Source organism: Cordyceps fumosorosea (genome assembly GCF_001636725.1).
Source record: "Cordyceps fumosorosea ARSEF 2679 chromosome Unknown scaffold_2, whole genome shotgun sequence".
In the NCBI taxonomy this organism is placed as follows: domain Eukaryota; kingdom Fungi; phylum Ascomycota; class Sordariomycetes; order Hypocreales; family Cordycipitaceae; genus Cordyceps; species Cordyceps fumosorosea.
In genome coordinates this window covers 901,680-916,870 of record NW_017387302.1, presented here as the reverse complement: position 1 = coordinate 916,870, position 15,191 = coordinate 901,680, and the positions used below count along the sequence as shown (strand labels likewise).

At 51.9% G+C, this 15,191-nt stretch overlaps 2 protein-coding genes across 2 annotated transcripts; both read right to left on the bottom strand.

The window, feature by feature from the left end:
* Positions 1-3,701: 3,701 nt before the first annotated feature.
* On the bottom strand, positions 3,702-5,663 carry ISF_01433 (Hap4 transcription factor, heteromerization domain protein; the record flags this gene model as incomplete). Its single annotated transcript, XM_018845040.1, has 1 exon — positions 3,702-5,663. The coding sequence occupies one exon, from the start codon at positions 5,661-5,663 to the stop codon at positions 3,702-3,704; it is 1,962 nt and encodes a 653-aa protein (XP_018707806.1).
* Positions 5,664-10,253: 4,590 nt separating this feature from the next.
* On the bottom strand, positions 10,254-12,273 carry ISF_01432 (Phosphomethylpyrimidine kinase type-1; the record flags this gene model as incomplete). The annotated part of the gene is made up of 5 exons (XM_018845039.1): positions 10,254-10,735; positions 10,876-11,060; positions 11,116-11,303; positions 11,803-12,132; positions 12,193-12,273. 5 exons carry the CDS (start codon positions 12,271-12,273, stop codon positions 10,254-10,256), a joined length of 1,266 nt encoding a protein of 421 aa, XP_018707805.1.
* Positions 12,274-15,191: the final 2,918 nt, after the last annotated feature.

Sequence of the window (15,191 nt, the reverse complement as noted above, 5' to 3'; positions counted from 1 at the left end):
CGAGAAGTTGTTGTGCGACGATGCGATGGAGGGAAGCAAGTAGTGGCGGCGGGCGACGACAGGCGTTGCGGAGCCGAGCCCCAGTACGGATACTGGGTAGAAGATGGTAGCGTCGGGGCTGCAAGGGTGCACGTATTCCTTAGCGTGAGGTACCTGCTTGGAGGGGCCGTTGAGCAGTGGCGGGGAGGATGATCGATAGGGCCAGGCAAGGCAAGGTAGGGGCGATGGAGGATGAGAAGGGCGAGGAGGTGATGCTGCTGAGAAAAACAAAAGAAGGACTGTAGAGGCGAAGGATAAATCGTACGATACGAGGCCACGATTAAAATGAATCGCAGGAAAACGAGGCGATGCAATGACGGAACGTCTGACAAACTCTCTAACTAACTAGTACCTGGGTACCTACAGCCACCCACCACGGACGGCAACCACCACAGATGGTACTAGATGCGCTGTACAGCGTCAATTCCAGTGGGAGGGGTGGCGGGTCTACAGTGGATGAGCCTGTACGTACTGGTACTAATACATCAGGGCGGCCTGACGGCAGAGACGCTGCAGTGAGAGTCAGTGCGCGATGAGCAACGAGCATGCAGGCTTGGACGAGCCAACGCAGACAGAGGCGCGAGATTTTATTTTTATTTTTTTTTTGGAAGCGGCATGTGCATGGGTGTACTGTGAGGAATGAACCAGGGTCAAGTGCTGGAGTATCTCCCTACAAATATGCTATTACTGTACGACGGTACTGGGGGTTGTACATAGCTTATGCAATGAAGACTGCACATAAATGCTCGAGGGCCGAGGATAGGATGTCTGCATGAAGAGGAAGATAACCTATGTGTCTGGATTTATATTCTTTTGTATCCTCGAGTCAAACTATTCTCGTGTTCATGTCATACAATGATCCGGTTACAGATATCCGTATCGTGTTCACGTTACTAGTCAGCAACAGGCTTCGACTGCTACGCTACGTATCTGGGACCTCCTGAAGAACCTGCTTCCTGAATCCACAGCATGTACAACAACCGTGCCCCGTTCGCCTGCTGCATCTCGCTCTAGGTGGCGAGAAATCTATCCCGAACGACCACGAAACGCGAATCCAGCATTTTAGTCTAACAAGACGCAGAGACCAACCCACGGGTAGGCTTCGCCAGATGGCATGCCTGAGAATGGGCGGCTACGCCACGCTAGGCCGAGCGAGGAGGGGCGGGGCGCCTTTGCCAACGCACCACCATCAGCTCATCAGCTGCCAACAGACGACAACGGACAGGAGTGTCAGGGGACACGGAGGGCGCTAGCAATTGGAACGGAGGTGTGCAAGCGCATGGATGGCTGTTCTGTCTGTTTGCAAAAGCCACGTCGTTTCCTGGTGCTGTTGACCGTGGCACTGCGGGATGCGGGATGCGACTTGGGGTTCAGAAGGAGGGAGCCTCTGCTGCAGGACATGCTGACGGGGCAATCCACGACGATCAGCACGACGCCAGACACTATCAACAGGGGAGATCATAACGGAAAGCCAGAGCACAAACTACTCGGTTCGTTCCTCAGCGCGCCTAGAGGAGCTGCTCGGAGTTAATCATCCTGGCCAAAGTGGCTGTACGATGTAAACCCGTCCGTCTGCACAAGTGCATCGAGGCAGAGAAACCGTGGGACAACAAGACGACAACAAGGCAAAAAAAAAAACAGCAAGAAAACTTATATGAAATGCCCCAGATAACTAAAAAAAGAAAAAGAGGCCCGTTTGTGTACCGCGGCTCTCGTGACAACTCGTAAAAATAACAAGGGAGATGGGAACGGATCCCCCTCTCCCCATCACAAGGCAGCTCCTCTCTGTTGATGCAGGTAATGCACCGCCCAGGCACGACCACGCATCACCAGACCAGATCAGACTAGACATTCGCTGCAAGAGTGAGTGGATGTAAAGGGGATGATGAGTTTGATGAGGATAAAAACACCGCACGGTAAGTAGCTTCTATTGGATGGGCAGTCTGGTCACCTATGAGCTGTCTCTTCCTGCGGCCAGTTTGACGGGCTCTCGAAATACAATAGAGTCCCAACTCAGAAAATGATGAAAAAGTAAAAATAAAATAAAATAAGAGTCTTGAACCGCCAACGTGTTCAAGGGCCCACGGCCGCGGCGCCATGGCCAAAAGTAGTGCATGCTGTGAGCTGGCACTGCATCAACCATGCATATCGACACATGTACATGCGATTCCATGCAGACGTATTTATTTGCCTGCCACTTGCCACTTAGACCAAACTTGCGCTGCATATTTTCTTCTTTTTGGGCTTGGCCCTCCACTGATACGTTGTTTAGCCCCTCCCACCAATTCGCCTGACAGCTAGTTACATAGCTCTCTGTTTGGATAAGCTTTTATACTTGCAACACTTGACGTAGCGTTCAAGGCAACTGTCCACTGCAGGAGGGAAAGGGAAAGAAGTGAAAGTAACGACTTGGAGAAGGGTAGACACGACGGGAAACGAAAAAAGTACATCTCGCTTCCAACGCCATCCAATAGTTGGCCAATCTGCATCATCCACGGCCCCCCCCCCCTCTCACCCAACTCACTGACACACCACCAACATGCGCTTGCCAACGCACCACGAAACAGCGCCTTCATCCCACCCGTCCAGCGCTGGCCAACCAAATTGTCGTTTTTCTGTCTCTCCCTCCCAGATTGAGGTACTGAAATATATCTCGTTGATCCGTGGTGCACGGCATAACCAACCAGTCCTATTCGCCAATGGCCATGTCATACCAGCGACGACCACCCAGCGCCGTGTGGCCGCATAGCGAAGACGGAGCTGAGGCTGAGTGCAGGAAACGAAGCCAAAAGAGAAGAAGAAGAAAAAAAATAAGAAAAAGAAAATAGAATTAAAATAAAAACAAAAGATCAAAATAGCACCATAGTTCCCCTGCTACGCGCAACAAACCTGCGGTCAAAACCTGCAGGGCACATATTGTCGGTGTAGAAAGGCAGACCGCCCACTTCCATCACCAACCTCGCCTAACGTACCGCCATCTCCCGCTGCCGTCGCACACCGATGCAACTCAAGAAACACCCCTGTTCTTTTTGTCCTTTTTTTCTGATCAACTCTGCAAACCACATTCCCCCAAACCCTGTTTCTCCCCTGTCATGTTCCGACGCACCACCCTCGCACCGCTTCTTCGGTGTTGTCCTACCCCAGCTCGTTCCGACCGCCTGGGACTACGACACCGCCGGACCTTGGCCCGCCCCCGGCAGGTCGCCGACAACCACCACCACCGACATGGAGAACGCTTCGCCGAACCGCCACCGCCCCTCCCCTTCTCCTGGGGTCCACGGTTCACACCGATTGCACCCGCTGCAAAGCCCGTGCTCTCCAGCGACCCGGACGCTCCCGTGGCTGAAGGCATGGTTCGTTCGAGCCATGGTACGGATTACATCGTCCAAGGTAGGCATGTACATACACTACCTCGTCTTCACGCAGAAACATGGGCAATCCTGTCATTGATTGATGACCATTCTCATGAGTAAATTGATGAAGCCGCCCTAAAACGCCTCGAGTGATTCTTACCCTGCAAAAAACCACAAAACATTAAAAACACAGTAAACCCTTCCGTATATACCCATAAGTTTTCTCAGATCACGTTACTGTACACAACTCACGACGGTGAGAAGATGTAGAAAAAAAACAGCAAAGATATAAACAACACAACTTTTGCTTTAGCACTCCCGTCCAAAGCGGATATCAAACTCCTTCAACACGCTCATGATGCTGGCCGCCTCAACCTCGATGGCATTCCGCCCCCTCGAGCTCTGCCGCGACGACGACGACGTCGTCCGCGACGTCGCCTTGAGCTTGGGCAGCCACGAGTTGATGTCGTTGGCCGCCTCGGAGAAGTTGCGGTGGCTCGCCAGCGTCTGGTACGCCTCGGCGCAGCTCAGCCCCAGGCTCGGGAGGCTCGGCAGCGTGATTCGCTCCCCTTCCTTCTTGCCGCCGCCGTTGCTGGTCGCGGCGGCCGCGGCGGGCTTGGACTTGCAGCAGCCGCCGCCGGCACCCTTGCCACCGCAGCACCCGCCCTGCTCCTTGCCAAACTTGGCGTTCATGAGCCGGCAGAAGAGGCCCGACTTCGGGTCGGCCTGGCACTGCGCGCAGGTGCCGGGGGCCCCGGCCCCGCAGCCGCCGCCCGAGGGTTTGGTGGCCTGGTTCAGCTGACCGGTCTTGGGCTTTCTCGGCGGCAGCTTGACGGCGCCGTCGGCCGTCATCTCCATGATGAACGGCTGTGGAGGCGCCACGTCCCCTTCCGACGGAGGAGGCGTCTGCACCTGGCGGGGGACGTTCGGCTGTGACTCGGGTGGTGTCATGGCCGGCGTTGCCATGGCAGCGTCAGCACAGGCACAGTACGTGCCGTCCTTGCAGAAGCCGCAGCTTTCCTTAAAGGATATGCCCTCCACCGACGATGACTGCATCATCATCATCTCAGAAGGTGGGGGGTCCACGTCTATTGAGGCCGCTATTTGGGACTGCCGGTGGGCGAAGGCTGCGGTAAAATCCAGCTCCTGGTCCGCGTATCTAGAGGATGACTCTTGACGCGTTCTTTTGGCGGCGCCGCCATTGTTGGACGGCGATGATGGCCGCTTCCGATCGTTGGGCTGGGCGAGGTTGGACGGGCTCAATTCCTCGAGACACTGGCACGAGGTTCCGAACCCGCACTTGCCACAGCCGGATGTTGCTGCGGCGAGGACTTCTTCAGCGCAGGCACATCGGCCGTCTGTGGTGCAGTTTCCGCACGTCACATCAGTGTCTACGAGCGGCGCTCCGTTCTGCGAGTCCATTGAATCAGGTGGTGTGATGATTTGTGAAATGGAAAAATCCCGGCTGCTCTCTGGGCGGGGTAGTCTGTTGTTGCCTGACATGCTCTGGCGGTGCTGCTGCAGGCTGTGATGGCGGTGATGCTGTTCGCGGGGAGATGGGGCGCTGTTCACCCGTTCGCTGCGAAAGACGTGCTCGCTTTGGCGGCGACGGAGAGTCTCGGCCTCGGTCTCGACCCTGATTCTGTCCTGTCGCTCCCTGTCGAGCATGTTCTCAAGAAGCATGCATCGCGAGCGGAACGACTGCACGTCGAGCTCCAGGCTGTGTATCTTTTCCTTGAGGGCCTCCTCCTTCTTGTCGTAGTCCTGCTTGAACAGGTCGAGCTGCTCCTCGAGCTCGCCGACGCGCGCGGCACGACGCTCGCGGAAAGCCCGCTGGGCGGCACGGTTCTGCGCCTTGCGCTTTGTGGGCGGGGTGTCGGTGGCGGGCTTGCGGCCGGGCTTGGGACGCGGTGGGATGACCCATTCCTTGGAGGTCATGGAGATCTTGGGCCCGTCCAGGGGGGTGGCCGGGGCGATGACGGCGGCCATGTTCATCTTGTCCGGGGCCGGGGGCACTGAGACGGAAAGTCTGGGAAGCGGCACCGGCTCCGGCTTGGGCTGCTTGGCGGCGGCGGCAGCAGCAGCAGTGGCGATGGGCTTAGGCTGTGTGGGAAGCGGCGCGCGGTGGTGGGCGGGCGACGGTGCGCAGGCCAGCGGTGCAGGGCCGGCAGCGACGGATGATCTGGCCCGGGCGGTGGACGGGCGCGAGGTTGGCAACGGCACGGGCGAGGCGACTGCGGTCGGTGAAGATGTAGTGGTAGTGCTGGCCATGCTTTTGCGGCGGCCCTGCAGGCTCGGTTCGGATGTTTGCGGGCGGGCAGGTGACTTGTGGGGCGGCTGGCTCGGATGTCCGAGACGGCCAGTAGGCGTTCAGCGGGAGGGGGAGGGGGAGAAGTGCAACCGCTACTGCAGCCTTGCAGTGCGGATATGGCTAAGAGAAATGGCAGAGGAAAAAAAAAGGGTAGTAAGAGAGGTAGGAATAGGAAAGCCGATGCGGACAGATTTCCTGGATCTCGGATGCTTGGCCGTGTCGCGCGACGCGGGGGAGACGAAGAGTTGTGTGTGTCGGTCGGGTGGGCAAAACGGCCAATTGCAGCCTGCGGAATTCGGCTGTGACTTTAGAACTGCCTCTGGGCGCCGTGGTGTGTGTTTTGAACCTTTGTTTCGCTGGCGATGCTGAATCGATTGTTGACTCTGGGTGGTTTCTTTGGATTTCCGCCTGTTTTGTGTGTCGTCGCTATCAAATGGAAGCTGGCAAATTGCTGCCGTTTGAAGGTTCTGGGCATGGGACGGGAGAGTGCAGGCAAACGTGGACAAAGGCGGGATGGGGTACGTGATGTGCGTCGAGAAGAAAAAATTTCACCAAAGTGCGGGACAGCCCTTCTTTTGAGAAGAATGGCGTGTTTCGCTGGCTGGGGCAGGCAGACGGGCAGAGAGCTCCGATGGTAGGAGGCGGCGACGAGAGTGGGAGGGAAAAGGTGGTGGGCCAGATGCGATTGATAAGATGCTGATTGATAAAATTTCTCACCAGCAGCCAGCGAGAAAACACGGCCATCCGTCCACTCACATTCATCCACTCATCCAACAGACAATCCACTTATCCCCATCCATCTATTCATTTATTGGCAGAGCGCGCACTGCTGCCCGCTTTCCTCATAAAACATCTCCACAAATCTACCCAACATTAATTCAAAGACTGAGCCCTCTTGGTCCTGTATCCGCCTCGTTATTAAGCTAGCAACTGATGGCGCACACGCTTGCGACACGATGGTGACATTCGGTTATTCACAAGCCGGCAACCTTCGACCCTACGCATCAATACAATGAAACTTCCCAGCAGGGCCAACATGTGGCTTTGAGCTTTCCCTTCAGCAAGCAGCCCTTCTCTATGACGGCTTCATCCTTCCCAGCCAACTCAACCCCACGTCACAGATTAAAAACCGCACCACAGAACCGCGCCATACTGGTACGTGAATGGATCAACGAACAAGGGCCCCCAGAATCCTTCTTCCCTGTCCACCAATTCGCGCGCATTGTCGGCTCAGTATGGAGTCATGCCCTGGCACGAGACCCCCCTTCTTCATCCCGAACCCAGCCAGCCACGCTCTATCCAGCAAGTACTGCCGCCTGTGCTTCTCCACAGCCAGCATCCAGCCGAGGGGCCGACCTTGTGATACTCAGGCAAGACGTAAAACACTTGAATTGCTGTTCCCCAGACTGGCTATAGCTAGAACGTAACTAGTCTTAGTTAGAAGGTATCTCTAGTCTTCTTTGCAGAGCGAGGCACATGCGTAGCCTTACTCGCTCTGTATAATGTGTGAAGTAGCAACTTTAATTCTCGCCGCTGGCACGCTCACTCGGACACTTACTGGGACACTCACTGGGTTTACGGCTATTGCATACCCAAGGTACCTAGGTAGGTCCGTCTCTGGCTAGAGCCCCTATGGGCTGGCGCACAGGCCTGTGGCACCGTAATATTCTAAAAACTAGCTACTATTTCATTCGAACAGCTGCCTCGCAAAGATGATTACCTCAGTATACGAATAGGCGAAGTGCCCTGACCTCTGTCACCGAGTTGTAGTTCACCACGTCCACCTCGAGCAGCAGCCTCTCATGGTGCCGGCGATGGGGGCGGCGCTCGGTGTCAGCTACTACGCAATTAGGTGTACCTGGTCGTGTAGCAATAGCACCTGCGAGAGAATCAATGGGTGGGTATTGGTAGTAAAAGATGCGATGAGCAGGCTGTAACAATTGGCCGTCTTCTCAATTTGAAAATAGCGTTGAGAGCAAAAAAGCTCATAGAGTTGTGTTGATTGAAGCAAATCTTTGGATACCATAGCTGCCAAAGCTGTTCTAGTTACCTAACTACCGAAACATCCGAACACAAGCCCCAAGGTTTGAGTCTGGCAGAGGGCCCAATCTGACAGGTGAAGTGAGATAAAGCGGCCAACATTGACACGCCAGGGCGCACTTCTATCAGATCCGGTCTTGGTGTCGACTCTGGCAGTGAGTTCTTAAATTGTCTCGTCGACTAAAAAGCCGCCCGCAGTAACGGCAGGGTATAGACGGTTTATGCGCCGATTCATGCCTATCTCGGTCCTTCTTCAGTGCAAACATTGGCGACTTCCCGTTATCAAGGTAACAATTTGGGAATCTGCAACAGTATTTCTGGAAATGTAAACGGTAATGGTTGTTGAGATCGCATTGTCGTAGAAAAACTGCCTTTGAGACACACGATGGGTGCGGGCAACGTAGACCAAGGCGGGTTAAGTCGGTCACAACATTCGTTGTTGAACAAGCTGCTGGTAAGCTGCTCTCGGTCAGTGCAGATATCTGATCGCCGGGCATTGACGAGGTCCAAAACTGCTCGCCAGCCATCGGCAAGATCAAACACTGCTCGGAGGACAACTCGTAAGCACCATGGCTCTGACTCAGGTTGAAACAACTGTTCGCATTTATTTGCGGAGTGTTGGCGTTTAAGCTTGTTCCAAGGGCGGTGTCCGTGGGAGCAAGATCGAAGCTCGTGAAGATGGTGTCTGAACCTTGTCTCGACGGGCTCCATTCATCGCTGCTCGTCGATAGCAGGCCAGTCGAGAGGCTTTGACGTCCAATGGTTGCCTCCTCACGATATATACGGTGACCAAACTCATAAGTTGGATAGTCTAATAAACCATCATGCAAATGTTCGTGCCGATGATCCGCTTCGGCTCCATTGTCCAACTGAGCTTGCGTAAGGCTAGGTGCGGAAAGTTCATGCTGCAGGAAGAAAGCAGCGCTGCCTACCAGATCTGAAGCGAAAGTATTGGTTGATTCTATTGCGCCTTGGTGCAATTGGCATTGATCAGCTGGCAACTGCAAGCTGGGTAGAGAATTGTCGTGTCCCCAATCGCTTGAGTTTGCTGTTGGACAGAGCGTGTCAGTGCAGACAGAATGTGGTAGTAATACGCCAGGTCTGCTTTTTCGGCACTTTGAGAGGGAGGACATCTGTGCCTCGCGTGGACGACGTGAATCTCAATCTTTACACAGTCGATGTTAGGACAAGACCCAACAATCTTGATAGCAGCCAGCAGAGCGGGCCAACTGGGTCAACCGGTATATTGCCGACACCGGAATTTCACTGGAGGCTCCAGGGGCAGCTACAATCCAGGAGCTGGGCATCGTAAATCGCATGATTGTAGTGTAGCGGTTTTGTCGCATCGATTATTGACTTCTCAACCATAAAGCGAAGAGCCCATAGGCAGTACAATGCGCATCGTAAGCAGCCTGGGCAACCTGAGTTGCCTGGGCATCCTAGATCGCGGGAACATGGTGAACCGGCTGTGGTATGTGGTCGATCATGGATTTACATCGAAACACAAACCGGGTGGTAGTGTAAGGTTGTCTATTTCTCTGCCGGTCTCAAGACTGAGGCAACCAAACAATAAAACGTGAAGGGGGGCGATGAGCACTAGGTAAAGCAGTGGAAAAGGATGAAGAGAATAGGAGAAAAATAGGATGAAGTGGAATGTGCATGTGCATATAAGGAAGCAATGTCGTAGGGCCAACAGAGCATATTCAGGCCAGTGGAGCCGTTCCCCAATTGCTAGTGTTGACTGGAACCACATAACCTTTGATGGATTTATGTACCACACTATTTTACGCGCTTGAGTCCATACGAAGAGCAAAAAAGGTCCGAACGAATAACTTGTACGAATTGATAGAGCCGGAAACCCACAAGCTACTTTCTCTACCTTTTTTTTTTTTTTTTCAAGCATTGCTATTTGTACGGCCCTCTTCTGCTAACTATTCGTACGGACTGGCCTGCGCTACTAGCGTGGTACCTCGTCTGTAGTGTGTCACCTGATAGAACAGAAGTACCTACCTAGAATAGCTGCTTTGTTCATCTTCACAACTTACATGCCCTCGCCGCCGCCGATATTTAGTGAGAGTGTCATTTATTAGCAAAGATGCATTCTTGGAGCGAATTAGCGAGCGATAAGAAGCCTTGAGAGGCTCGCTGGCGGTGGCTAGAAGGCTGGTTTAAAGATGATCTAATTTGTATGTGAATCGCCCAGAACATGAGGCATCACAGTAGTTAGTGGTCTGTACGAATGGCAATCCTCTTTTGTTAAAAAAAAAGAAAATATTCAGTATATGCAGCATCGTCTCTCTAAAAAAAAATAAAAGGATAGTGTAGCGGTTTAATAGACAAATTCCACATTAAGTCACGTTTCTCAAAGGAAAAGCTCCTGATGGCTGATCTAACTAAAATATGAGCCCTCCTCAAGTAGTTCACCTACAAACTGAAAGGCCTCAGCCACTGCTGCAGCTGCACCAGAACCGCCTGCGAGCTTCGCAGCAATCAGAGCTAACACAAAACGATTAGATTCCTTTGCGCAATCTAGAGAATATGGAAGAGCGGTACGTACGCGGGATGGAGTAGCTCACACCAAAATATCCTTTTGGATTTTTGAAGCGGGACATTACCACCTGAGGCTCTGCACTTCCGCAGAGAACATAGTGAAGCGTTGTCATGCCATCATTTTCCCCCAATATTTCCCGCTTCATGACAACATAGTCAGGGCCGAGTTTTTGCACGGCCTGCCCCATGGTCTGGACGTCTTGTATGCTCTGCGGATAGTCGATGGGAATGCCAGCATTGTCGAGCAGTGCCTTGGCCTCGCGCACTGTCGCGCAAAGCACCGTGGTTGAGGGAAGTATGTCGTCTCTGAGGGCGGTAAGTACTCCCTCCTGGGGAGGGGGCCCTGTTTTGAAGAAGGGCTCCATATCCAGCACGAGTTTTGGTTTATCCTGCTGCACGAGGCTGGACACCAGCTTGACGGATTCCGGGGAGAACAAGGCGCCTGCGGGGTAACGTATAATGTTAGCTGCCAACACAACACTCTCTAGCAGAGATTGCCTCCTTATTTCAACAAGAAAGTGGGAAAGGGGGTATAAGGAAAGAGATGGTGGACAGGTAATGTGATAGCAAAGAGGTACAGACCAATTTTAACCACTGTATACTCCCTGGTCTCAGTCGCAGCACTGAGCTGGCTTTGCAATGCCTCAAGCGTGGTGTGAACAACGGTTTGTTCGCCGGCTTCACTCTTAGGAGTCGCTGAACCAGTTGAGAAAGCCGCTGCTGGTACATTCAGACAAGCTGTCGCCCTCTTATCTGCCTGCAAGCCACTGCTTGCCGAATTAGCTTTCACGATTGAAAACTGCAAGTAAAAATACCACCTACCTCGTTTGCGACTCTTCGGTGCACCCTACAGCGAGTACGCTTCCCAGCGTCGACTTTTCAGATGGCATGGCAATGTCAGAGGAATGGTATAAGCTCGGTCGTAAATTTGCTATGGGGTCAATCTTGATCTCGGTCGATGAGTGAAAGAGGCATATCGAGGCCGCCTGATCACTGGGGCCGGCTGGGTTCTAGTATGACAGGACATAAAGATTTCACGGGACGGTTGGGGCGGCAGCGCTGGCGAAATGCGGAGAACGTTTCAGGATTCAATATTGTAAAAGCCCCATCAACAGTTTTGCTAACCCGGCTGCTGTGCCGGCCACGGTCTGCATCTTTTTGGTCTGGCCGCCGCGTGGTTTGCATGGCGCCTTGGTTCCTCCCTTGTAAAGCTGCATAGTTCTGGCTCTGTTGAAAAGGTCTCTTAGCCATATGTACACATGGTCAATTACTTTCATTCGTGAAATTCACTCGTTTTGGGAGTTTATGCAAGCAAGCTCATTTGACTATTTAAACGTGTTAGATGATGAAGCTTTTGCTTGTTCAACTATGCTAATGAGAGTAGCTATACTGAAGGTCTGTGAGTTGACGCCTGAACCCTTCCTACGATAACTACAGAGCTTCTCGTCGACTCTTACTGCTAATTTCCAGTGTTAGTATAAGGACTCACATAGTGTTACCAGAACTTACATCATTGGGCGTGAAAGAACCAGGGTAGAAACAAGCCACGCCAGTCTCAACGGTGATGCAGCCCTCCTGGAGGTGGCCAGTTGAGCCGTAGGCTTCGATGTCTGCACTGGAGTAGTTGCAGTAGATTCCTTCATCGGCAATCTCGCACTGAGAGTCCAGGATAGAGCGTTTGGCTGAGACACCGGAGCGCAGCTTGATGGCGAAGGCCCAGTATTCGCGAGCAACGAGATTCGGGTGGTCGTTGCGTTTGGCTGCATGCATCTCATTCTCGCGCAGCTTAATCGCAAATGCCCAGTATTCACGAGGCGACATCTTGGTGTGATTGTTATCCTATGCCATGTTAGCAATTATTTTTCTTGTCTGATACTCAAGCGATGAGGGCTTACTTACTTCCACGGCAGCAGCCTGAAGAGGAGCAGCAAGGCCACCTGCAATGAGGAGCGCGCTGGCGATGACGTTCTTGAACAGCATGGTTAAAAAAAAGGGGAATATTTTGGATCTGTCAAGAAAGAAAATGTAGGCTAAATGAGACTGATTGTTGAGTCTATGCAGAGCGGTTGTACAAAGTGATGGCGGGAATGACGGCCTCCTTATGCTCAGCGTTGGCAACAGCGACGTTACGTCGAGTGCTTCGAGTGATGACTTGCAGCGGCCCAAGTCATCACTTCGGCCGCAAGTGATGTGCGGAATCAGGCTGTAGAGCGCCTTGCAGAAGCGCATAGAGTAGGTGCAGAAAGGTATTCCTGGAAATGACGATTAAAGCAAAAAGCAATAATGTAAATAATAGAATAGCTGGCTTAGGCTAGTGTTAGATATTACTCACAAGTGAAGTCGCAGTAGTCGTACTGCTAGTGGGCTTGCAGCAATAAATAGACTTGCTGTGGCGGAGGGCCTTGCAGGTGGCCTTGCGATAGGTATTAGTAGCGGGCTTACCTTGCCTACAGCAGTAGTCTGGCAGTACTACAGTAAGTGTGTGGCCTTGCAGAGGCCGAGAGCCTTACAGCAATATACATGTACCAGAGACCCCCGCTCCGCCTACCATGTACAGTACATAAGTTGCAGCGGCAGGCGGCCTTGCAGCCGAAGCCTGCCTGCAAGAGGCCTTGTAGCAGCATCTGTGGCCTGACAGCGGCAGCGGCCCTACAGCCGTATGGGGCGAGCCTTACTGCAATCGTTTTACAAGTAGACTGAAATTGTGAAGCATGTTAGTGTTACTTAACAAATTCAATAATCCAAGTAAATTTACTTAGCTGCTTTTACTAATAACTTCAAGTATGTCCTGAATGTTGTGTTGCTGTTTGTTACTTCGCTCATGAGACTACAGTACGTTAACTACTAAAACTAGTTCCGATCCCACTGGCTTCTTCTAATGTTGCCCTCAGCAATCATCTCATCTATCCCCCACATCGTTTGACAATGTCAGATTCAAAGCATGACAGCTACTCGGATATTATTGACGAAGAAGAGCATGACGCTTTCCTTCTAAATAGTTCCCGACGCCGTGCGAGGCCAGAAATTCGAGCCAAAGTGTCTTGGATGCTCCTTGCCCTTTCCTCCTTTGCATTACTCCTGTTTGGGGCTGCAATTGGCTATAATTTAAGACGAATTACAGCTGCCAGGGGCCTCGCGTTTGCGGACATGTCCCAGCTCAACATCTGTACGTTACTAAGCATCAGCGAGTCTTATAATTATGAAAACTCATTTATTAGACAATGGGATTGATTTTGCGCCTTATGAACAACGTTTCAATGGCTCGTTATTCAAGAGAAGCCCATACAGTGGTCCGCCAAGCCCCGAGATGGATAAGACTTGGGGCCGTTTCACGGAAATGGGAAGCAGTATGTTAGTCAAGATAGACGAAGGTTCGCAACTCCTTTTTCGCACCTTTCTAACCAGCTGTTGGCCGCAGAATCAATGCCGGACTATCCTCCCATACTGAACATTTCAACAGATGATGCGCGAGCATCAACAAGCTACTCGCTTGAGACGGCTGTTCATCTCGAGGAAACGCAGAATATTGGTTACATGGCGAGCCTTGGTTTCTTTCACCAAATTCACTGTCTGGTAAGCTAGTACCCAATCAATGCCTCGGGACGAATTACGTTTCTAACGAGTTGTTTGCCACAGAACATGCTGCGAAAGTTCATCTACCTTGACTATTACAAAGAAAAGACGCCTGATTGGTTCTCACAGCCATATCTGCGAGGACATGCAGGTAGCTCAAATTCCACACCCTGCCAGATCTTTTATCGCGGTCTAACATGAAGTCCTGTTCCAAGATCACTGCGTCGATATGCTTCGCGAAGCTATCATGTGTCATGGAGATACAACTCTGATTGTCTATCATTGGGTCGACGGCTACACTGATCCAGTTCCCGATTTCAGCACCATGGTACGTTCCCAAGAACTAAGAATCGTACATGTTGTATGGACGCGGCTAAATTTGCATCTGTCTCAGCACACCTGTCGGAACCCGGAAGCCATTTTGTCTTGGATGCAAACGAACCAAATAGTACTTAGCAAAGCAGTGTACAAACATGGAGAGAAAGACCTCCCAGAGACATTCTGAAGGGAAATCATTATCACAGCAGTTTTAAACTTACATAGTAGAAGTGTAGCAGTCGGTGTGGGTTGAACAATATTGACGGCTGTCTACTCCAGAAAGACATATTCCAAAGGCCGAGCCCCGAGCTTGCTATTCTTGTACGCTCACAAATAAGTGCAAAAGAACCCCGAAATGTCACAAATAAACCCGAGGCGTAAGGCCAAGGTCAACCGGATAAATCATGCCGATGTAAATGCATTAGCTGAATATTCCTCGTGTAGGGGTTTTTTTTTTTTTTTTTTTTTTTTACAAAAAACAATCAAAAATAATAGGTGGCGTTGATGTTGGTAGCATCAGCCAGCCGCCTTTACCGGATTGCATAACTAACAGGCAAGACCCAACCCTTGCTCGACGAAAGAACACGAAGCAATATACAGCTCTAATAAGTCGTACAGTAACTAGCGCAATTGGAGGGCTGAAGAAACATGAAGGCCAAAATAATAAGATATTTCGTTCACCTATAATTTAGGTTAGTTCAGTTACGAGCAACGATTCCCTACCTCAATCTCGCGACATCTCCTTTGGAGTGCTAAACGGCCCCCAGAGTATTAAAACAGCCACAATATGCGTACGTCGTGGTTTTTAGCTGCAAGCGGCAACGAAGGTCCTGAATACCAGAAACTTGGCGTCGATGAGGAATTCGCAGCAGGCAGTTCCGTGTACAAGTGGAAGCGCCGATTTCAGGCAATGACTGCAGTCTACGTTCTCTCTACGCTTTGCCTTGCCGCAGTCTACCTTTTTTACGCAAAGAATAGGATTGGAGTTGAACGGGCTTTGCCGACCG